This window comes from Odocoileus virginianus, chromosome 4 (assembly GCF_023699985.2).
Source record: "Odocoileus virginianus isolate 20LAN1187 ecotype Illinois chromosome 4, Ovbor_1.2, whole genome shotgun sequence".
Classification (NCBI taxonomy): Eukaryota; Metazoa; Chordata; class Mammalia; order Artiodactyla; family Cervidae; genus Odocoileus; species Odocoileus virginianus.
Window position 1 is genome coordinate 9712954 of NC_069677.1, and position 25473 is coordinate 9738426.

At 41.3% G+C, this 25473-nt stretch overlaps 2 protein-coding genes across 10 annotated transcripts in view; one reads left to right on the plus strand and one right to left on the minus strand.

The window, feature by feature from the left end:
* The window catches only part of HSPBAP1 (HSPB1 associated protein 1), a 58119-nt gene extending 33586 nt beyond the window's left edge, over positions 1 to 24533 (minus strand). For 2 of the 9 annotated variants that reach the window (XM_020912775.2, XM_020912772.2), the window contains exons 1-2: positions 23125 to 23430; positions 6206 to 6391 (exon numbers count right to left, since the gene is read on the minus strand). In XM_020912775.2, coding sequence (XP_020768434.1) covers positions 6206 to 6391; positions 23125 to 23188 — 250 coding nt within the window. In that variant the 5' untranslated portion in view covers positions 23189 to 23430. Of the gene's footprint in view, positions 1 to 6205; positions 6392 to 11564; positions 11619 to 11723; positions 12763 to 17293; positions 17394 to 23124; positions 23432 to 24184 lie in introns of those variants that run through there. The other 7 variants (XM_020912773.2, XM_070466066.1, XM_070466065.1 and 4 more) reach the window with 7 other exon arrangements.
* Positions 24534 to 24688: 155 nt separating this feature from the next.
* The window catches only part of SLC49A4 (solute carrier family 49 member 4), a 98651-nt gene continuing 97866 nt past the window's right edge, over positions 24689 to 25473 (plus strand). The window contains exon 1 of the mRNA XM_020912777.2: positions 24689 to 25116. Coding sequence (XP_020768436.1) covers positions 24777 to 25116 — 340 coding nt within the window. The 5' untranslated portion in view covers positions 24689 to 24776. The remainder of the gene's footprint in view (positions 25117 to 25473) is intronic.

Genomic DNA, 25473 nt, shown 5'->3' on the forward strand with positions numbered 1-25473 from the left:
AGGTATCAAAGGTCTTTTATTCTTTCACTCTACAGATGTCTGACTATCCAGATATTAGGTGTTCAGCCAATGTGAACATGGCCCATGGGTGAGATATGGCCCTGGCTCTCATGAGGGGACCCTCTTGAGGCAAAGAGAGACTTTAAACTGTTAAATGCTTACACAACTAACCATGTGATCAGAGCTGTGCTAAGTGTTACTAAGAAATAAAAGGTGCTCTGAGATAACTTGGTAGTCATACCTGATTTGGGAGGTGAGGGAGGGAGAAGGTCGTCAGAAAGACTACCATGAGAAGATGACCTCTGAGCTGAGATCTGAAGCAAGCAGTGGAACCAACTAGGTAAAGCTGAGGTAAGGGGAAGTGGGAAAAGAGAGAACCACTAGACTGTATATGCAAAGGCCCTGAAGCAAGAAGAAACAAATCTCTGGAAACACAAAATCTTAAAAGTTTATCTGCCCCGAGCTCAGAAAGAGGAGGCAAACAGAGCTTTTCAAACCATTAACAAAAATGTTGGTCTTTAGCCTAAGGGTATTGGGAGGCTATCTAAGGGTTCTAAACAGATAAAGAAGATGAGATTTTTCTTTTTAAAAAAACTGTCTCTGGTTTCATTATGAGGCATGGCTGGGGAGAGCAGGTGAAGAGGGACCAGGCATGAGGCTACTGCAACCATGGAGGTGAGGGACAGCAGGGTAATCCCAACTGGAGGATGGTCATGGAGTGAGAAGCAGGTAGATGCTGGATACTTAGGATGTAAGTCACTGAGTCACAGACACCACTTAGAGAGGCCATCAGCATGACTCAGAGGTTTCTGGTGTAAGCAGCTCCATGGATAGTGCTGCTCCTGGTGATAATGCTCATACCCTTTGGCCCATTCTCCTAGGAAAATAATCAGAAATTTGGGCAAGATTTACTTTCAAACATGTTCACCATAGTCTTATTTATAAATTAAAACTTATAAGCAATCTAATCAAATTAGAATTTTAAAACTAAGTTAAAACTCGATACTGTTAAGAGTTTCCCTGGTGGCTCATGGTAAAGAATCCACCTGCCTCTGCGGGAGACAAAGAGACATGGGTTCAATCCCCGGGTCAGGAAGATCCCCTGGAGGAGGAAATGGCAACCCACCCCAGTATTCTTGCCTTGGAAGTCTCATGGACGGAAGAGCCTGGTGGGCTACACTCCCTGGTGTTGCAAGAGAGTCGAATACAACTTAGCAACTAAGCAACAACAATAACAATACTAGCATACAATGGAATATTAGGTAGCCATTTAAAAGTCACATTTAATGTCAAAAGAAGCTACTCAGAATATGTTAAGAAAAAAAAGCAGGTTGTTAAAATTTATACAACTTTATTTTTAAAATATAAAAAGGCCTGCATGGACATACATCACAATGTAATCAGTGGTTGCCTCTTGGTAACAGGAGTGTCTTTTTAATTTTCTTTGGGTCTTCCTATTTTCCCAGTGCTCTCTAAAATGAGGAAGGCATATTTTTTATTTTTAAATTATTTCTATTCTTAAATAATATTTGTTGAGCATTTACTATGTGCCAGACACTATTCTAAATGTTTAATGAATATGAACACATTTAACTTTGAAAAGATTTCTAAGATACAGAAAAGTTAAGTGACTTGCTCAAAGTCACAGAGTAAGCCAAAATTTGAACCCACACAAGCTGACTTGAATCAGCTCTCTTACAACACTACCCAAAAGTGCTTGTAGAAGTAGTGTATTTATACACAAAGAAATAACTTGAACAAATTATTAATCCACATGAGAAAATATCTGCATGTCATATAGCTGGTAAAGAGTTAGTATTAGAATACACGAAGGTCTCTTTTACCACTGAACAAAAAGACAAAACAAACAAAACCACATAAAAAAAAACCCACCTCAATTAGAAAACAAGCAAAGGACTTGAATAGCCATTTCTCCAAATCAGATATACAAATGGTCAATAAGACCAAAGGAAGATGCTCAACAATATTAGTCATTAGGGAAATGCATCAAGCTAAAATGAGATAAAACTTTACACACACTAGGATATACAAAATGAAAAATGAAATAAGTATTGGCAAGGATGGAGAGAAACTAGACCATTCACACACTGGGGCGGGAATGTAAAACGGTTCAGCTGTTTTGGAAAACAGTTTGGCAGTTCCTCAAAAGTTAAATATAGTTGCTGTATGACTCGGCAATTACACTTCTAGGTTTAACCCAAGAGAAGTAAAAATATATGTCACACAAAAACTTGTACATAAATGTTCATACTAGCATTATTTGTAACAGTCAAAAAGTGGAAATAACCCAAACATCCATCAATTGATGAACGGACCTACACTTTATTTATCCATGATGGAATATTCAGTTCAGTTCAGTTCAGTTGCCCAGTCATGTCCAACTCTTTGCGACCCTATGAACCGCAGCACACCAGGCCTCCCTGTCCATCACTAACTCCCGGAGTCTACACAAACCCATGTCCATCGAGTCGGTGATGGCATCCAGCCATCTTATCCTCTGTCATCCCCTTCTCCTCCTGCCCTCAATCTTTCCCAGCATCAGGGTCTTTTCCAATGAGTCAGCTCTTCACATCAGGTGGCCAAAGTGTTGGTGTTTCAGCTTCAGCATCAGTCCTTCCAATGAACACCCAGGACTGATCTTCTTTAGGAAGGACTGGTTGGATCTCCTTGCAGTCCAAGGGACTCTCAAGAGTCTTCTCCAACACCACACTTCAAAAGCATCAATTTTTTGGTTCTCAGCTTTCTTTATAGTCCAACTCTCATATCCATACATGACCACTGGAAAAACCAGAGCCTTGACCAGATGGACCTTTGTTGGCAAAGTAATCTCTCTGCTTTTTAATATGCTGTCTAGGTTGGTCATAACTTTCCTTCCAAGGAGTAAACGTATTTTAATTTCATGGCTGCAATCACCATCTGCAGTGATTCTGGAGCCCAGAAAAACAAAGTCAGCCACTGTCTCCACTGTTTCCCCATCTATTTGCCATGAAGTGATGGGACCAGATGCCATGATCTTAGTTTTCTGAATGTTGAGCTTTAGGCTAACTTTTTCACTCTCTTCTTTCAGTTTCATCAAGAGGCTCTTTAGTTCTTCACTTTCTGCCATAAGGGTGGTGTCATCTGCATATCTGAGGTTATTGATATTTCTCCCAGCAATCTTGATTCCAGCTTGTGGTTCCTCCAGCCCATTATTTAGCAATAAAGGAAAATACAAATACATGCTACAACATGGGTAAATTTTAAAAACATGCTACATGAAAAAAAGCTAGACACAAAAGGCCACAACCATATGATTCCATTTTTATATGTCCAGAATAGGCAAATCTATAAAAAGAGGAAAGTAGATTAGTGGTTGCCAGGGCTGGAGAAGGGTGTGAATGAGGAGTGACCACCAGTGGGAACCAGATTTCTCTGCAGTGTGATGAAAATGTTCTGGAATTAGATAGTGGTGGTGGTTGCACAAACTTATGAAGATGCTAAAAGCACTGAATTGTGTACTTTTAAGTGGTGGATTTTATATGAATTTTGTCCAAATTTTAAAAAAGAACAGATTATCTTTCTAAGAGACTTTCTGCTTCCCTTTTTCTTTTCTGCACGAGTACTAACTTTAAAATGTCAAATTACTGTTAGTTCTTCTGTAAAACAGAATAATAATAGTTCCACTCCAAGTGGGCTTGAAGAAGATTAAGAGAGTCAATATGTATAAAGCACTCAGAACAGTGTCTGACACAATAGTTGTCAATAGCTATTAGTAGTAGTATTTGGAGTCTAACCAGGAGGTGAAAAAAGGTACAATTTCTATTTTTCTTCAAACTACTGTTTAACAGAAACTGTTAATCAGTGAGTGGAAGATTTATATGACTAAAATCAACAAAACATGTGTACCCCAATGTTCATTGCAGCACTGTTTATAATAGCCAGGACATGGAAGCAACCTAGATGTCCATCAGCAGATGAATGGGTAAGAAAGCTGTGGTACATATATACAATGGAATATTACTCAGCCATTAAAAGAATACATTTGCATCAGTTCTAATGAGGTGGATGAAACTGGAGCCTATTATACAGAGTGAAGTAAGCCAGAAAGAAAAACACCAATACAGTATATTAATGCATATATATGGAATTTAGAAAGATGGTAACAATAACCCTGTATGTGAGACAGCAAAAGAGACACAGATGTATTGAACAGTCTTTTGGACTCTGTGGAAGAGGGCGAGGGCGGGATGATATGGGAGAATGGCACTGAAACATGTAAATTATCATATGTGAAACGAATCGACTGTCCAGGTTTGATGCACAATACAGGGTGCTTGGGGCTGGTGCACTGGGATGACCCAGAGGGATGGGATGGGGAGGGAGGTGGGAGGGGGGTTCAGGATGGGGAACACATGTACACCCATGGTGGATTCAAGTCAATGGATGGCAAACCAAGACAATACTGTAAAGTAAAATAAATAAACTAATTAATTAATTAGAAAAAAGAGAAAGAAAACAAGAGCACAAGCTGATTTTTACGTGGCTGCTGCTGATCTAGCACTTAATTTAAAAATACAATAAACCACAATGAGGAGCCAAACAAAGAGTTTATGTTAATACTGCTCTACCTGTCACTGAAGTACAAAGGGCTCCTAGGCACCAAAAACCCAGTAATTTTATGAGAAATACATGAGAGAAAGAAGCTGAGAGAAGCTGGAAGAGAAACTGAGCAATTTTTTAGTTCCTTTGGGGTTATTAATAGATATCCTTAATATCTTCACAGAGCCACTTAACAGCAATGCTCTTTATTTTTTTTAATTTTTTTTTCCATTTATTTTTATTAGTTGGAGGCTAATTACTTTACATCATTGCAGTAGTTTTTGTCATACATTGAAATGAATTAGCCATGGATTTACATGTATTCCCCATCCCGGTCCCCCCTCCCACCTCCCTCTCCACCCGATCCCTCTGGGTCTTCCCAGTGCACCAGGCCCGAGCACTTGTCTCATGCACCCAACCTGGGCTGGTGATCTGTTTCACCCTAGATAATATACATGTTTCGATGCTGTTCTCTTGAAACATCCCACCCTCGCCTTCTCCCAGAGTCCACAAGTCTGTTCTATACATCTGAGTCTCTTTTTCTGTTTTGCATATAGGGTTATCGTTACCATCTTTCTAAATTCCGTATATATGTGTTAGTATACTGTAATGGTCTTTATCTTTCTGGCTTACTTCGCTCTGTATAATGGGTTCCAGTTTCATCCATCTCATTAGAACTGATTCAAATGTATTCTTTTTAATGGCTGAGTAATATTCCATGGTGTATATGTACCACAGCTTCCTCATCCATTCGTCTGCTGATGGGCATCTAGGTTGCTTCCATGTCCTGGCTATTATAAACAGTGCTGCAATGAACATTGGGGTGCACGTGTCTCTTTCAGATCTGGTTTCCTCGGTGTGTATGCACAGCAATGCTTTTTAAAACACTACGAATTTCTAGACCACCAAATCTGTCCATATTTAAATAGAAGATAAACACATATTCTGAAGCCAGACCATGATCATGGACTTCTTTAGATTAGAAACATTTTTAATCTGAACTGTTTTTTTTTTCCTTTAAATTAACTATTTTTAGAGTAACGGTAATTGCTTTCTGACTGTAAGGCAAAAAAATCAGGTACAAGTCTTTAGGGGTAAAAAGGGAGCTGACAAAATCTAATTGCTTAAGAAGATGAAAAAAACAGCTTCACATATGTTTCACATTTATGCAACACAAAGGTCAGGAGGCTGATAAAGCAGAGAGATAAAATTACACCAGGACTAGGCACTATAAATAGTGACTGAAGTTACAAATAAAAGGATACATTCTATATGAGACAAAAATGGAGGGGACTGTTAGATTAGTATTGGTCTCTTTCAGCTAGGTAAGTAATACACATTAACAAATATTTATTAAGTGTCTACTATAATCAATGAACTATGATAATATGAACAAATACATTTTACATGGGGTTATAAATTACAGGTTATTTAGCCTAAAAAAAAATCTTAAATTATCCTTTGAAAACTTCTAGTAAAGTTTCCCCATCTGGAAATGGTCAAAAAGAGGATTAGAAATAAAAGATTCTCCAAAGATAAAGAAAGCATGGCTGAGACATGGAAATGTTATGAAGACACATTACGATGATGATTCTGGTAGTCCTACCTGTGTCTGAGCTTTTCGTTCCCATCCTAAATCGTATCTGCTTGCCATGAAGGACCTCAGAAAGATGTTTCGCAGTCCAGTGTTGTGCCGGCCAATCAAAAACCATGTTATAGAAGACTGCAGGTTGTTGTAAACACATTATGATTTCTTTTGCTTTCTCTGGTGTAAAAGGTTTGACATGTTTACCTAGGGAGAGAAATAAGAGAACTATATAGATAACTAAAAAGTTATTTAATATAATACAAAGCATAAACAGCTAATACTGTTTCTACTATGGCAAATCTTTTGGTGTAATTGCACTGCATTTATACTTTACTTCTTACTGTTTACATAAATATTTGGGCCCAAAGAGCCATAATTCTTCAATGATTTTTCTCAAATATTAAATTGTAGATGTTGGAAAATATTTACAATTTTCAATGTCAAAAAAAATTTTTAAAGGCTTTCCAAGTATGACATACATTTTAAAAGATGCAATTTTTTAAAAATATTATTTCCTCGAGAATTATGTAAGAAATACTGATGGGAATTACTCTTGTGCAACTAGAGTTGCTGGAGTCAGCAACAATTCTACTTGATATAACACAGATTTATGCCAAAAAAACTACTGAACTCACACAGCAGTTGATGGGGGGGGGGGGGCGGGCAGGGAGAGGGGATTATTTTATTGCAAGATTTAGAAAGATAAAAGATGTGCTAGGGTGGATATCAGTGGTAATCCTTGATTACAACTGCATCTATAATCCGTACAGGGGAATATGCACAAACTAACACTGATTTACTGAGGACGTCCATAAATTTCAATCACAGAATGTTAATCCCAGTAAAGTAAAGATTGATATGTGTTAAATAAAAGAACAAGTAAGTTTCTCTTTAAAGATATCTTAAGATGAAAGTCTGGTGGGGGGAAGTTTTATACTGAGATCCGTAAAACATGTATTTTTGATTCTCTAGTACAATCAGCGAAACCCTCTATTTCCAGTTACCTGAACTGTTAATACACTTACACTCTTAGGTCTCTATGTAAATGAAGCCCCAAGTTTATCTTTAAGTGACCTTTATGTACTGAAGAGCCCTGTTAAGGAAAATAGGCTGTAACCAGGAATTTTTTTAAAAAGGTCTGAACCCATGCCAACCTATAAATGTACAGCCTATAAAAGTACAGGGTTACCTACACTGAATTGTACCAAGTCTTCCTGGACTGGGAGTGCCTGGATTCCTTGTGTATGAAAATAGACAAGCCACAGTTTTAATCATATATTTTTAAAGTTTTGCTAGACCCTGAAAAGCTACAATACACTCATGATAGTACCTGTTGTTTGTGACATATAAATTAGAACTACCCTTTGGTAAACAACTGCAAAAATGAAGTAGAAGTCCCAAAGAACCACCTATTAAGTCAATAACTCATGTTAGAGAAATTTGCTTTTAATAAAATAGGTACTCATAAGCCATACACATATTCATATATATGAATATGAACATGTATATGACCAGCAGGCCTATCAGTGAAATAAAACAATCCACACATTTGCATAAAACATCTATTACCATAATAAAAAAAAACTGAAAATATAAACAATCTGATGTCTCAAAAGTAGAAAAATAATTTACTAGATATTTATCCCATGGTACAGTCCCCTGGTACATTCTGTTCATTAACAATAAAAACAAGGGCTCTATGGAAATATGTAGAGCTGTAGGGACTAGAGTTGACTCAGAGAGCTATTGCAACAGCCAAGCGAGAAGTGTGGTAATAAGGCCCTGAACAACAAGGGGTGGCACTGAGGAAGGTAGAGATGGTAGACGTGGAGAAATACTAGGAGAATAACATTAAAGACTACTATGACCACAGAGATGTGAGGTGGAAGGCAGATGCAGCTATGAGGAAGACAGGTTTCCAGACTTTCTGACTTGCCATGAAAGAAAAGTTAGCAGCAACATCTTCTGTTGGGAAGATGAGAGTTTGGTTTTGAACATCATCATCATCATCATTGTAACAATGGATGTGTGGGTGCTTAGTCATGTCTGACTCTTTTGTGACCCATGGACTGTAGTCCACCAGGTTCCTCTGTCCATGGGATTTCCCAGGCAAGAATACTGGAGTAGGTTGCTATTTCCTCCTCCAAGGGATCTTCTTGACCCAGGGATTGAACCCATGTCTCTTGCATCTCCTACATTGGCAGGTGGATTCTTTGCCACTGTGCCACCTCGATACCAGATATTTACTTGTGTAAGGCTTTACTATTTGCCACACATTTTTATAGACATTATAAGAAAAGTGCTCATTGGATCCTCTAAAAAGTCTGTAAAACACAGCTGCTGCTGCTGCTGCTGCTGCTGCTAAGTTGCTTCAGTCGTGTCCAACTCTGTGCGACCCCATAGACGGTTCTCCCGTCCCTGGGATTCTCCAGGCAAGAACAGCTAGGGAGGGTATTTTATTTCCATTATCCAAATGATAATGAAAGTTCAGATGTCAAAGATCAAAACACCAGTGGTGACAGGGCTACAGGTCAGGTTCTCCAATTACAAGTCTGGTGCTCTTTCTATCGCATAATCCTGCTTCCAAAGAATTAAAACCGTAGGACTTACACTAGCACTAAAAACTCATAGAGACAGTATAACCTAAAAAAAGTTGGTGAAGGGAAACTTCAGATGGATTCACAGGTAACAGTTACATGTATGCTGCTGGGGACAGAGGGATGTTCTCATCTGTGTGCACACGTGTGGGGGGAGTAGTTAATCCTGCAGTAGAGACTGCTAGTTGCCTACTTTATCCAGTACTTGTTCCCTCCTTCCTCACTAACAGAATTCTGGGCAATGGGAGTGGCCAAATAATTACATTTCCTAGACTCATTTGCAGATGGGAGTGACCAGAGATATATCTGGAGGTTGCTGAATCAGCCTTTTCCCCCTCATCCTCCTCTCCTACATGCTGCCTGGAAAACAGATATTGTGGTTACCATCTTGAGAGAGAAAACAGAGGCAGGGGAAACAGTGAACACCAGCTGACAGTATGCAAAGAATGTCCCTCTTTGTGCCCCTGAACCAAAGCCAGCAAAAATTCTACCTCCTGAATCCTTTCACATAAATAAACTAACTTGTAGTCAGGGCTCTGTTATTAGTTCATAACTGGTATAGCACCTTGCCTTCGGAGGCTGTGACTTTCAAGGACAACCGTATTCTCCCTAGAGTGCTCTGTAACACGCTGAATGAATCATGGCTGGTGTGACCCACTGTAACATTCTTTCAGCTTTAAGGTTGTAAAATCTCAAGCTTTGAACATCTTGCTTCCAGAACTTTAAACGACAGAGAAAAATAGAAGTATCAGCCCTTTGGGGATGAGGATTTATTTACTCTGCTTATCTTAAATCAGAGCCAATAGATCACATGGCTTTGAATGTTCTCAAAACAGTCCTCATATTTTTACAACTAAGTACATCCCCTTGGACAGCAAGGGGATCCAAGGAAATCAGTCCTGATCATTCACTGGAAGGACTGATGCTGAAGCTGAAACTCCAATACTTTGGCCCCCTGATGCGAAGAACTGACTCGTTAGAAAAGACCCTGATGCTGGAAAAGATTGAAGGTGGGAGGAAAAGCGGACGACAGAGGATGAGATGGTTGGATGGCATCACCGACTCGATGGGCATGAGTCTGAGTAAGCTCCAGGAGTTGGTGATGGACAGGGAAGCCTGGCGTGCTGCAGTCCAAGGGGTCACAAAGAGTCAGACACAACCAAGCAACTGAACTGAACTGAACATGGGCTTAGTAACGTTAGTAATACATGAGTAGTGTTTGGACAGAAGAGTTTCAAAGAAGTATATAAATGCTTTTTCCTCTAATATAACATTAACTTTTTTTAGAACGTATCTAATGATCTGATAAGAAAAAACTCCAAACATCTCAGAGGTTATTTTAAAGAGACCCTAAGAACTAAAATTTGCTGAGAAAGTACCAGGCCCAGTGACTGGAATATATTAAATGTTCAAACATTTGCTAAATGAATGAAAAGTGCCATACAGCATAAGGAGAATAGATCAGTAGACTGCTCACCATAACAGGAAATCAGCATATTTGCAGAATTTCAGGCCTATCAGTGACATTAAACAATCAGCTGGTTGTGAAATAAAACTAATTTGGTTTCTGATAGTTTAATCAACAATGAACTGGGCTGTTAAATTAACAAATTTAAGTGTTATAATTTCTTTAAAGAAGAATGCAATCTGCATTGTATTAGTTAAATAGCCTAGGGATGCACCCAGTCATGCCAGCGATGTCTGCAAAGAGCTATAAAAATTCTGAAGCAACCTCAACAGCCTTTAAAGGATAAGTGTATTTAGGTCTAAACTTGCAGCAAGCAGCAATTTCTAATTAGATGACTTAGAAACTGCTGAAAAAACAGATTAGTGATCTACGCGTCACACACTAGTCTTTTCTCCCTCCCTCCCTCTCTTTTCTTCCTCTAAATGTAGCACGTTATTTGGACAATTCATTATAGTTTTGGTAACAATTCTTTGGAGATAGTTAAACACCATCAAAAAGCAATTTACTTTGTTCTCAGTTAACTTTTTCTTTAATTAACACAGAGTACAACACCAGTTGAAACCTAATTTCCCTGAATATGCTAGCAATCTGGCTTCAGTCAATTAGTATCTGGCTTGGATTTGTATTTGAAATTTAAAATTTAAGACAAGAATACGGAAAATTTGCCAAGTTTCTAGAATACTATTCTAATACTGATAGAAAGTGGTGCTAGTGGTAAAGAACCCATCTGCTAATGCAGGTAGACGTAAGAGACATGGGTTTGATCCCTGGGTTAGGAAGAGCTTCTGGAGGAGGGCATGGCAACCCACGCTAGTATTCTTACCTAGACAGAGGAGCCTGGTGGGCTACAGTCCACAGGGTCGCAAAGAGTCACACACGACCAAAGCAACTTAGCACATACAACAAACAAAAAGATCCTGAAATCGAAATTAGGTCACCTCTCATGTCAGGTATAATTTTAATAACTATTAATTTTAAAGTTAATAGTTTCACATTTTAAAAATTTCAGAGGGTGATATAAGGGTAAGCCTCAATCTACAATACAGAGACTCACCATAGTGATATAGTATGAACAAAGAATTGGGTCCTATTATTGTGAGCTAATTTATTTCTATATATATACTATGTAAGTTCATAATGGCTTCATCAATCTGATGACTACTGTATATACACACAATTCATCTACCATTTGAAATGGTATATATCAGGGTAAAAAATAATGAACATTTAGACCAGGTCATAAAAACTCTAATGGAATTATGCAAGTACTTAGCCAGTTACAGAAAGACAAACATGGTATTATTCCACTTACATGAGGCATCTAACAGCCCAATTCAAACAGAAAGTAGAATGGCAATTACCCGGGCTGAGGAGAGACGAACAAGGGGAGTTATTTCCTGGGTACAAAGTTTCAGATTTGCAAAATGAAAGACTCTGGAGATCTGTTTCATATTAATGTGAATATACTTACTATGAACAGTACTCTTAAAAATGGTTCAGTTCAGTTCAGTTGCTCAGTCATGTCCGACTCTCAGCGACCCCATGGACTGCAGCACGCCAGGCCTCCCTGTACAACACCAACTCCTGGAGTTTACTCAAACTCATGTCCATTGAATCGGTGATGCCATTCAACCATCTCATCCTCTGTCATCCCCTTCTCTCGCCCTCAATCTTTCCCAGCATCAGGGTCTTTCCCAATGAGTCAGCTCTTCACATCAGGTGGCCAAAGTATTGGAGCTTCAGATTCAACATCAGTCCTTCCAATGAACACCCAGGACTGATCTCCTTTAGGAAGGACTGGTTGGATCTCCTTGCAGTCCAAGGGACTCTCAAGAGTATTCTCCAACACCACAGTTCAAAAGCATCAATTTTTTGGTGCTCAGCTTTCTTTATAGTTCAACTCTCACACCCATACATGACTACTGGAAAAAATACAGCCTTGACTAGATGCGCCTTTGTTGGCAAAGTAATGTCTCTGCTTTTTAATATTCTGTCTAGGTTGGTCATAACTTATCTTCAAAGGAGTAAGTGTCTTTTTATTTCATGGCTGCAGTCACCATGTGCAGTGACTTTGGAGCCCCCCAAAATAAAGTCTGTCACTGTTTCCCCATCTATTTGCCATGAAGTGATGGGACTGGATGCCATAATCTTAGTTCTCTGAATGTTGAGTTTTAGCCAGTTTTTCACTCTCCTCTTTTACTTTCATCAAGAGGTTCTTTAGTTCTTCTTCACTTTCTGCCATAAGGGTGGTGCCATCTGCATACCTGAGGTTATTGATATTTCCCCTGGCAAACCTGATTCCAGCTTATGCTTCATCCAGTCCAGCTTTTCTCATGACGTACTCTGCATATAAGTTAAATAAACAGGGTGATGGTATACAGCCTTGACATACTCCTTTCCCGATTCGGAACCAGTCTGTTCCATGTCCAGTTCTAACTGTTGCTTCCTGACCTGCATACAGATTTCTCAGGAGGCAGGTCAGGTGGTCTGGTATTCCCATCTCTTTCAGAATTTTCCACAGTTTATTGTGATCCACACAGTCAAAGGCTTTGGCATAGTCAATAAAGCAGAAACAGGATGTTTTTCTGGAACTCTCTTGCTTTTTTGATGATTCAGTGGATGTTGGCAATTTGATCTCTGGTTCCTCTGCCTTTTCTAAAACCAGCTTGAACATCTGGAAGTTCACAGTTTGTTCATGTACTGTTGAAGCCTGGCTTGGAGAATTTTGAGCATTACTTTACTAGTGTGTGAGATGAGTGCAACTTGTGTGGTAGTTTGAGCATTCTTTGGCATTGCCTTTCTTTGGGATTGGAATGAAAACTGACCTTTTCCGGTCCTGGGGCCACTGCTGAGTTTTCCAAATTTCTGGCATATTGAGTGCAGTACTTTCATAGCATCATCTTTTAGGACTGGAAAGAGCTCAACTGGAATTCCATCACCTCCACTAGCTTTGTTCATAGTGATGCTTCCTAAAGCCCACTTGACTTCACATTCCAGGATGTCTGGCTCTAGGTGAGTTATCACACCATCGTGATTATCTGTGTTGTGAAGATCTTTTTTGTATAGTTCTTCTGTGTATTCTTGCCACCTCTTCTTAATATCTTCTGCTTCTGTTAGGCCCATACCATTTCTGCCCTTTATTATCCCCATCTTTGCATGAAATGTTCCCTTGGTATCTCTAATTTTCTTGAAGAGATCTCTAGTGTTTCCCATTCTTTGTTTTCCTCTATCTCTTTGCACTGATCTCTGAAGAAGGCTTTTTTATGTCTCCTTGCTATTCTTTGGAACTCTGTATCTCATCGCTGGAACAGCTGAAAGGAGATACCCCATGTCCAAGGTCAGAGATGCCCCAGTAAGATGGTAGGCACTGAAGTGGCTGTGAGGAGATACCCCACACCCAAGGGCAAAGGAGAAGTCCCAGCAAGACAGCAGGAGGGGTGAATTCACATTTAGTATCAAACCCCATTCCCGCCAGAGATGCTCAGAGGGCTCAAACAAACCTTCTGCGCACCAGGACCCAGGGACCCCACAGAGACTGGGACAGAACTGCCTTTGTGCGTCTCCTGTGGAGGTACAGGTCAGCAGTGGTCTGCTGCAGGTACAGGGGCTCTGGGTGTGGGTATGGCATAAGTCTGCTTGGAGGAGGTCACCATTAACCCCACCATAGAGCTGCCAGAACTTACACAGGACTGGGAAATAGACTCTTGGAGGGCACAATAGAACTTTGTGCACCAGGACCCAGGAGAAAGGCACAGTGACCCCCCAGGAGACTGTCCCGGACTTGCCTGTGGGTGTCCAGGAGTCTCCGGTGAAGGCGTGGGTCAGTAGTGGCCTGCTGCAGGGTTGGGGGCACAGACTGTAGCAGTACATGCATGGGATCTTCTGAGGGAGGTCACCATTATCTTCATTACCTAAACCACAGTTTGGCCCCAAGTCAAATAGCAGGGAGGGAACACAGCTCCACCCATCAACAGAAAATTGGATTAAAGATTTACTAAGCATAGCCCCCATTCAGTAAGGATTTACTGAACAAGATCCAGTATCCCCCCCTCAGTCAGTCTATCCCATCAGGAAGCTTTCATAAGCCTCTTATCCTTCTACATCAGAGGGCAGACAGACTGAAAACCACAACTAGAGAAAACTAACCAATCTGATCACATGGACCACAGCCTTTCTTACTCAATGAAACTATGAGCCATGCCGTGTAGGGCCACCCAAGATGGGTCATGGTGGAGAGTTCTGACAAAATGTGGTCCACTGGAGAAGGGAATGGCAAACCACTTCAGTATTCTTGCCTTGAGAACCCCATGAACACCATGCAAAGGCAGAAAGATAGGACACTGAAAGATGAACTCCCCACGTTGGTAGGTGCCCAATATGCTACTGGAGATCAGTGGAGAAATAACTCCAGAAAGAATGAAGGGATGGAGCCAAAGCAAAAACAACAACCAGTTGTGGATGTGACTGGTGATGGAAGCAAGGTCCAATGCTGTAAAGAGCAATATTGCATAGGAACCTGGAATGTTAGGTCCATGAATCAAGGCAAATTGGAAGTGGTCAAACAGGAGATGGCAAGAGTGAACGTCGACATTTTAGGAATCAGTGAACTAAAATGGACTCGAATGGGTGAATTTAACTCAGATGACCATTATATCTACTACTGTGGGCAGGAATCTCTTAGAAGAAATGGAGTAGCCATCATAGTCAACAAAAGAGCCTGAAATGCAGTACTTGGATGCAGTCTCAAAAATGACAGAATGATCTCTGTTCGTTTCCAAGGCAAACCATTTAATATCACAGTAATCCAAGTCCATGCCCCAACGAGTAATGCTGAAGAAGCTGAAGTTGAATGGTTCTATGAAGACCTACAAGACCTTATAGAATTAACACCCAAAAAAGATGTCCGTTTCATTATAGGGGACTGGAATGCCAAAGTATGAGGTCAAGAAACACCTGGAGTAACAGGCAGATTTGGTCTTGGAGCACAGAATGAAGCAGGGCAAAGGTTAATAGAGTTCTGCCAAGAGAATGCACTGGTCAGAGCAAACACCCTCTTCCAACAACACAAGAGAAGACTCTACACATGGACATTACCAGATAGTCAACACCGAAATCAGATTGATTATATTCTTTGCAGCCAAAGATGGAGAAGCTCTATACAATCAGCAAAAACAAGACCTGGAGCTGACTATAGCTCAGATCAAGAACTCCTTATTGCCAAATTCAAACTTAAATTGAAGAAAATAGGGAAAACCACTAGATCATTGAGGTATGACCTAAATCAAATCCCTAACAAATAAAAATGGTTAGATGATAAATTTTATGTTATTTGTTTTTTGTCACAATTTTTAAAATACTAAACAGTTTTCCTTTCCTAATAATCATTATCAAATATGAAGTACTTTAGCCACATGTGAATTACACATGTGCTCTAGCAAGAGAAATTTTTACTTTTTAAGATCACACAGGTTCCTGTTTTTCTTCATGTTTCCCTGCCTCCTCCTGCCCTTTAGAAAAATTACAACAAGAATGACATGGAGAGTATGGTGCCTCTCACTGAAAAGGAATAAATCTAATTAAGTATGAGTGTTGGCTGCTAATGAAACTAAAGTCCATTCAGCTCTGGAATGAGCTATTTCCTCGGGCAGGACTGGAAGAACAGTTAGAAAGGAGGCATCCTTCACTTCACCAGGGCTTCTCTGATAGCTCAGACAGTAAAGAGGTTGCCTGCAATGCAGGAATTCCTGGGTCGAGAAGATCTCCTGGAGAAGGAAATGGCAACCCACTCCATTATTCTTGCCTGGAGAATCCCATGGACAAAGGAGCCTGGTGGGCTACAGTCCATGGGGTCACAAAGAGTCGGACATGACTGAGTGAGTAATACTTAATCTTTCACTTTATCAAGGCATAAACTTGGCTATAACTCAGACTATAAGATTGCTGTGCTGTGTGCTCAGTCAGGTCCAACTCTTTGCGAACCTGCATCTCCTGCACTGGCAGGGGGATTCTTTACCACTAGCATCACCTGGAAAGCCCCAACTATGAGATTAGGGGTAAGAGATGAAGAGATACAAACTACTATGTATAAAATATTAATAGATAAGCAACAAGGAAATACCATATAGTATACAGAATTACAGCCATCATTTTGTAATAATTTTTAATGTAGTATAATCTGTAAAAATATTGAATCATGTTATACACCTGAAACTAACATAGTATTATAAAGCAACTATACTTCAATTTAAAAAAATTAATCAGAAAAAATTTTAAACTGAGAGTCCAGTGGAAACAAATACAATCTCACTCTGAAAGATTCAGATTCAAAATACCACAATTTTTAATTTCACTAAATGCTTCAACCAGTGTATAATCTTAGAAGTAACATCTCACATTCAGCACTTGAGTTGACTGTTAACAATAAGTAGTTTCTCAACCATTAAAAAGAATTCATTTGAATCAGTTCTAATGAGATGGATGAAACTGGAGCCCATTATACAAAGTGAAGTAGCCAGAAAGATAAGACCAATAAAGTATACTAACACATATATATGGAATTTAGAAAGATGGTAATGATAACCCTATATGCAAAACAGAAAAAAAGACACAGATGTACAGAACAGACTTTTGGACTCTGTGGGAGAAGGCGAGGGTGGGATGTTTCAAGAGAATAGCATTGAAACATACATATTATGTAGGGTGAAACAGATCACCAGCCCAGGTTGGATGCATGAGACAAGTGCTCAGGCCTGGTGCACTGGGAAGACCCAGAGGGATCGGGTAGAGAGGGAGGTGGGAAGGGGGATCGGGATGGGGAATACATGTAAATCCATGGCTGATTCATGTCAATGTATGACAAAAACCACTACAATACTGTAAAGTAATTAGCCTCCAACTAATAAAAATAAATGGAAAAAAAAACAATACGTAGTTTCCTCTTTGTTTAAATCCATTTCTTAAACAGCAGTTTTAGGTTTAAAACAAAATTAGAAGGTACAGAAAGTTCCCATATATGCCCCTCCCTTTATCAGCAATACTCACCAGAATGGTACATTTTTCACCAAAGATGAACCTAAACTGGCACATCGTATCACCCAATGTCCACAGTGTATCTTAGGGTTTACTCTTGGTGTTGTGCAGTCTATGGATTTGAACAACAAAGTACAATGACATATATCCACTACTATAATATTATATGAAGTATTTTCACTGTCCCACAAATCCTCTGTGCTCTGCTTACTCATGTTTGTTTTAATAATTTCCAAGCTGTTACTTCAAACAAGAAATATCACATCCTTGTGGTATGTATATATACAATGGATTTTATACAGTCATGAAAAAAGAGAAATTTTACTATTTGCAACAACATGGATGGATCTAGTGGGTATTATTCCAAATCAGACAGAAAAAAGACAAATATCACATGATGTCACTTAATGTGGACTCTAAAAAAACAAACAAGCACACAAAACAAAAACAGGCTCACAGACACATTGCACAAACAGGGAGGAAGGTGTGGGTGGGTGAAAAAGGTAAAGGAGACATTAAGAGGTACACACCTCCAGTTATAAAATAAACAAGCTATGACGAAGACATAATACACAGCATAAAGAATGTGGTCAATAATACTGTAACAACTTTGTATGGGGCAGATGGTTACTAGACTTACTGTGATCATTTCATTATGTATGCAAATTATCAAATCACTATGTAATATACCTGAAAATAATATATTGTATGTCAACCACAATTAAAAAAAAAAATCACAATCTTGAAAGCAAACCATTACTTCCATATAGAGCTTAGTACAGTGCTTGACATAAACTAACACCAAACAAATGTTTTCTGAAATCAGAGCTCATTTTTAAGTGTATAAAACTTCATTAAAATTAATTTGTTTTCTCCACTTTTGTACAATGAACTATTGAGCAAACTCACTAGCAGTCTCAAAACAAAGGGATCAATCAGTTCCAGGATTGCAAGTTCACTTCTCCAGCTCCCTCTCCAGCACCCAAACACACTATTCGGCACTAAGGAACTCCTAATTGCCCTCGCCCCTACAGCAACTTGACAAGTTTCTTCGCTGTCAAATCCCCAATATCTCTCTCCACTCCCTCGCTCAGTGTGGTGCCTTACCCTGTTTTTCCGAGAAAACTGAAACCTATGATTTCCTTCTTCTTCACATCAATGTTCTGGTTCACCCTGCTCCTCTCTGGTCTCCAAGGACATAATCGTCCTCGTTTCACCTGTCTGCCCTACCACGTTCCACTCCAAGTTGAACCAGTCTGATTCCTCACTTTCTTTCCCACTCTCTGCCTGCTGTGTGCCTTGGGCTTTTCTCCACTCACTTCTACTCCCGGCCTCCTCACCAGAAACAACTTCTTTCACTCATTTCCATATTCACACTACAGTTGTCCCTCAGTATGCGAGGGGGATTGGTTCCAGGAACCCTGAGGATTCTAAAATTCTTAGGTGCTCAAGTCCTCTCAAAGTGGGCCTGTGGGACCCAAGGCTGCGTGCAGAGTGAGGACTGTATAACAAACCTTCAAATTATGCACAGAAGCACAGACCAATACATCGTATTCATTCTCCTCTCACCCCCAAAGCATGTAATGTGCCTCCTGTGGTGTGAATATGCGTTATCCTTCAAGTCTTTTTATCTGTGTTCTTCCCCCCAAATTATATTTATAGGCTATTTTAGGGCTGGAACTGTCTTCAGTCTCCCCAGATGGAAGAGTCTCCCATTTACAGTGACATTCAAATATTTTTTGATAATGGAGTGGTATTAAGTTTGCTCAAAAATTAACTTTTCTATGACCCCCCACAATACTTGTTACTATACTAAACATAGTGAACCTTTCATGTGCATTTATTTAATGTCTGTATTTTTCTCACCATTTATTCACACAAGCCTTATCTAATTGAAAGCAAAGTCTTCTCTTCCAGGAGGATTCTGCCCATTTACTTGTAATGGTAATAGGCAGTCACCTCAAACTGGTGTTTTCTGGGGAGGACAACAGTTTAAAAATAGGCTTGAAAGCTCCACAGACAGGATTCAGAGAATCAATCCTTTAATACAAATATCTGAAGTCACCTGCAAAAATGTGTACATGTGCTACATTTTTCAGGGGAGCAAATCCATACTTTAATCAGATTTATTTCCCTCCTTAGGCCCTCAAGAATAAGAATGACCAGTTTCCTCAAGTCGTTAAATATGGAATCACCACATAGCCCAACAATTCCACTCAGATATATGCCCAAAAGAAACGGAAAACATATGTTCACACAGAACCTTGTAAACAAATATTCATAGCAGCATTATTCATAGAAGCCCCAAAGTGTAAATAACACAATGCCCACTGATGAATGGATATGCAAAGTGTGGCATATCCATACTACAGAATAGTATTCAGCCACAGAAACTAATGAAGTACTGACTACAACACAGATGAACCTTGAAAACATTATGCTGTGTGAAAGAAGCCAGACACAAAAAGCCACGTATTGTATGACTCCAAGTTTATATGAAATGCCCAGAATAGGCAAATCCATAGAGCCAGAGTACATTAGTGACTGCCAGGGAATGGAAAGAGAGTGAATAGGGAGTGACTGCTAATGGGAACTAGGTTTTTTTTTGGTATGATGAAAACATTCTGGAATTACAGTAGTGATGGCTGCACAACTTTGTGAACATACTAAAAAACACTTTAAAAGGGTGAATTTGTGGTATTTGAATAAACAATAAAAACCTCCTCCTCCCCAGCAATATGCTTGACATCTTTCACATCATCCTTCTAAACCTAAACTCTAAGCATGCACACTAAAACTCAACAGTGCTCCCAACCACCTCCTTTTTCTTCAGGTTCCTAATTTACATGTAGTTACTCAGGCTAGAAAATTTCAGAGACATTTCCAATCTCTTTTCTCTCAGTTTGAACATCAGTCGGTCATCAATGCCAGCACTTTTTTTTTTCCAACAAAAAACTACATATTGTTGAAAATGTAATTCCTGTCAGACACTTACGCTAGATGATCTACAAGTATCTTTAATTTTCACAACACTTCTGCATTTTACAGAGGAGAATGCTGTGGCTAAGGAGATTTAAGTACCTTGTCCTTCAGTGTTTCTTCCTCCAATCTATCCTCCATCCTTCAGCTGCAGTGATCTTCCTTAAAGCAGTGATCCCCTACCTAAAGTTCCTTAAAGGCTTCTCTCACAAAGTCCAGAGTCCCTAATGTGGGATAAGGTGCCTTCAGGATCCCTGTCTCTTAACATTCCTTACACCAACTTCTTTGAATTCCTGGACTCTGAGTTGCTCTTTCTCCTTCTGCCTCTGGGCTTGCCTCGGGGTTCCCTTACTCATTCACTCGACAAATAGGTATTAAGAGCCCACTAGGAGTCTGACAGTGGAAACAGTGGCTGACTTTATTTTTTTTGGGCTCCAAAATCACTGCAGATGGTGACTGCAGCCATGAAATTAAAATACGCTTACTCCTTGGAAGGAAAGTTATGACTAACCTAGATAGCATATTAAAAAGTAGAGACATTACTTTGTCAACAAAAGTCCATCTAGTCAAGGCTCTGGTTTTTCCAGTGGTCATGTATGGATGTGAGAGTTGGACTGTGAAGAAAGCTGAGCACCGAAAAATTGATGCTTTTGAAGTGTGGTGTTGGAGAAGACTCTTGAGAGTCCCTTGGACTGCAAGGAGATCCAACCAGTCCATCTGAAAGGAGATCAGTCCTGGGTGTTAATTGGAAGGACTGATGCTGAAGCTGAAATTCCAATACTTTGGCCACCTGATGCAGAGTTGACTCATTTGAAAAGACCCTGATGCTGGGAGGGATTGGGGGCAGGAGGAGAAGTGAATCAACAGAGGATGAGATGGCTGGATGGCATCACCGACTCGACGGACATGAGTTTGAGTAATCTCCAGGAGTTGGTGATGGACAGGGAGGCCTGGTGGGCTGTGATTCGTGGGGTCACAAAGAGTCCAATAAGACTGAGCAACTGAACTGAACTGAGGAGCCTGACATTGTATTGCTACTTGGGCAACATTGTGAATAAAACAGATATATGTACTGCCCTCAAGGTGTTTAAGGTCTAAGGGAAGACACAATAACAAACAAGTAGTTACAGATTGTGCTAAATGCAGGAAGCAGGATGCTGTATTACAGAACACAAACACGGATAGGGATCAGGGGAAAACTACAATGACTGTTTTAGATGGGTTAATCTGGTAAACTTTCAGATGGCGACATACCTTAAAATATGAAGACTAAGAAGCCAGTTATGTGAAAAGCAGGTAAGACAGAAGGGGTGGTAAGTGACAAGAGGTGCTCCTAGAGACATCAGCAGAGCCCAGATCAAAGATTTCTGTAGGTCATGGTTAGGAGTTTGGATTTTAATCTAAGTTATTACTGCAATGGATTTCATTGAAGACTTTTAAGTAAGACAGTGTCACTTTTGCCACTGAATAGAGAAGGGTTGGAGGGGCACGAGAGAAGAAACGGGGACACATGGCCTGAAGATACAGCAGTGGTTTAGGTGAGAATTGTGGATGATTTGGACAATGGTGTGATGGTGAAGAAGGAAAAGAGCAGATTAGATGCAGAGCTGACCTGACATGCAAAGTCATCAGCTCAAAGTGATGAAGAGATGAAAAGAGGATATACAGAGTTGGAGAATCCTCACTGATAAAAGAAAATAAGGTTACTACAAGAACAGAGGATCACAAGGTCTCAGGTTCATGCTGAGTGAATACTCAAGAGGTAGACTATTTTCATTTTATAACATCAACTTGCCCAGGACTTCTCCCAGCAAAGTTCAGCAATATAGGTTCAAGTGCAGAGGGCAAAAGTTTGGGTTCATCCAGAGTATGGGTTTTGTCAGAGGAGTAAAAGGCAAGCAAGGACAAGAGAATAGTGTATTTTCAAGAGAAAGATCAGAATAATAAACTCTGACATGCACTCTAAACTAGATAAGGGGATACAGATAGACAGAAAATGTAACAATGGGCTGGAGGTACAGATGAAGCTCAGGAACTCTTTGGGGTGCATAAACAAGGGAGTTATAAAGGCAGGAGATTGTGGTCAGATAGTAAGAAATTGTAATTTGCTGATTCGGCTTGGAATGGTCAGCTCTTCCTCTAGACAAACATGACTATTTGATTACCAATCATATCCATCTTATGCTTTTCTGCTCCCTGTCTTCCCATGACTCACAGCTCCACCCCCAGCATAACCACCTAAGTTTGTCACTGTTTCATCAAATGATAAAGGCCCACCTCAATCTATTCCCTCCTTGAAGTATTTATCTTTTCCCCACTGGCATCTTTCCTGATGACAATCCTCACTCAGTATGCACTACTGAAGTATTCATTTTACCAAGCATTAGTCACTCTTTTGCCCTTCCAGACCCCTCTACTCAATTGGGGAAAGGCATTGTTACATACAGTCAAAGGTCTCTGGATCCGTGGCAGTACCCAGAACAGTGCCAGGCATGGAGCAATCATTCAAATCCTAATAGGGATCTTAGGCTCACCAACCTTCAAACCTTATTCGTTCTCTAAAGCAGGATTGCACTGAAATCATAATCCTGTTCACTGAAGTCCAAGATAACCCCATGTGTCTCAAGGGTGGTTCAATCCACTGTAACCTTCACAACACCCTCATGGGTGAAACACTTGTAGGATGGAGGGAAACTGGACCAGTCGACCTAAAAGCTGGGTGCCACAATTTGAACAAAGTCACGTTTATTAGAAAACAGTTTTCCTCATAGCTTACTGCTAGGCCTTAGAGACAAACGGTCATATGAGAGGTGTCAAGAAGACAGAGGATTACAACCTCTTGGTCTGACCTGCCTACTACCTACCTTCGTCCTCTCCACCTCCCGATGCAGAGTCCGCATTAGTGATCGTCCCGGGGCTTACTGCCATGGCAAGCACTGCACGGGCTCAGCCCAAACCAAAAGAGAAACGGAGCGGGAACCGGTCTGAGAGAGGCCGAAACTCTGGCGGCGAAGCCTCAGCACAGGAAGGAATCGCAGCGGTTGCTACCGAGCTCTTCCGGAAGCTGCCCGAGCTTGGACGTCACGTGATGGGGAATGGGCGGGGCCACGCAGGTTTGTTTTGATTCAGGGGGTGCTTGAAATGTATGCACGTGGTCTCGGTTGTGGCCCTTCTTACCTTCTCCAAACCGTTGTCTGCTTTTACTGAAGACGTTTCTTGGCTTCGCTTCTGCTTTTCCTCGTTTCTTAGTCTGGTCCTTCCTTTTCACCTTGGCGCTTTCCTCCTCCCAACGGTATTGGAGTTTTAGGGAATGGGTTGGTTTTTTTTTTTGTGGCGCTCAAGGCAGTGGAAGGTGGTGGCTCTGCCTTTTCTTTATTGTGCAGTCACTCTTAGCCTTGGATACCAGGAGAGTTCACGCTTCTCTTCCCCGTCTCTCCCCATCTCTCTTGTCCTTCTGGCAGCAACAAGACTCCACCTGGGTTTCGTGGCTGCCGGGAATGTGAGCCTCAGGCTACCGTGCTTTAATTGCGTTCCTTGTGACTGATTTCCGACCCTGAACAAGCCATGTCGCTTGACTTAGATTTTCAGGACACTAACCGTCAGCTGTCAGACGTCAGCTGTTTGGATTTGTATATCAAAATAAATGCAATTGTTGCCTGCTTGATCAAGAGATCGACAACTTCCCGTCTTCTCGTTTACTCTTCATTTAGTCAAAATCATAACTGGAGATGGATCTAGGTTATTTGGGGGCAAAAATCTTTCAGGTTTAATAAATATATCTTTATTGCCCTCCTAATAATGACAGGCTAAAGAGTAGAAAGATATCTATATCTTCTATATATGAACTAAATTGACTCGTTTAAAATTTCCTCGTTGGATATGTAAAGCACTGAAAAGTGTCTGATTAAATAAGACAGTACTTACTGTACATAAAAAACGATTTTCATGCGGCAATCTTTCCTACTGCGCGTCAGTCTTAATCTATCTTCCGCTCTAAATTCTGAAGTTATAAATCCTTCAGAATTGAGAATTAACCTAATATAGAAACAAGCATTAGCTTAAGTGACGGGAGATCTTCGAGTTGTTTACTGGGCACATGACGTAAACTTGGACACTTCCTCCAACAATCCAGGTTCCTCGCCCAACCTCCTCTGTACAGCCTGTCCGGGAGTTCCCTTTTCCCCAGGCTCAGCGGCGCTCCTCCCGATCGTTCCAGCGCCTCCCGGTCCGCGCTCTGGGACCCCGGCTCCACTCCCTCTCTCGCCCAGGTTGCCTCTCCAGCCCCAGAAGACAGAGCACCTCGCGTCCCGCACCCCAGCCCCCTCCTCTCCGGTCTCTCCTGCCCCTCCTCTCCGCCCGGGTCCGGCTAGCGCGGCGCAGGCGCAGCAACGCGGCCGGGAGGCCCAGGGCGACCGAAGCAACCTCTGCCTCCGCTTCGCCCGGCAGTATCCCCGCGGGGCTGGTCGGCGGCCATCCGGACCGCGCAGGGCACTGGCCCCGCGGGCCGCGCGTCGAGATGGGCTCGGGCTGGAGCAGCGAGGAGGAACGGCAGCCCCTGCTAGGGCCGGGACTCGGGCCTGCGCCGGGGGCTGCTTGGAGAAGCCGGGAGGCGGCGGCGGCACTGCCCGCGGCAGTCCCGAGTCCCGGGCGCGTGTACGGGCGCCGCTGGTTGGTGCTCCTGCTCTTTTCGCTGCTGGGTTTCGCGCAGGGCCTGGTCTGGAACACCTGGGGCCCCATCCAGAACTCGGCGCGCCAGGCCTACGGCTTCTCCAGCTGGGACATCGCGCTGCTAGTGCTGTGGGGCCCCATCGGCTTCCTGCCCTGCTTCGCGTTCATGTGGCTTCTGGACAAAAGAGGTGAGGGGGTCCCGGGAGCTCCGGCCGGCGATGTTACTCCTGGGGGAGCCGCCTCCCTCGACTTCGTCTTAGGGGTTATATGAGGTGATAGAGTGTTACTGGCATCCCATGCCTGACTAGGAACCCCCCATCCCCAAAGCGACAAATAAGGGAAGATTTCTTTGCAGATACTGGTTTTTTGTTTGTTTTTTTGTTTGTTTTGTAAATCAAGTCCTATTATGCAACAGCAGGGATTAAGCGACTTTTGGATGTTCAAATTTCTGCATGTGTGGATATAAGAGCATCCCATGCACATGCTGTGTGTGTTTTCTACATCTGACAAAAATGACTGATGCTTTGACTTCAAAGGGGTTTGGG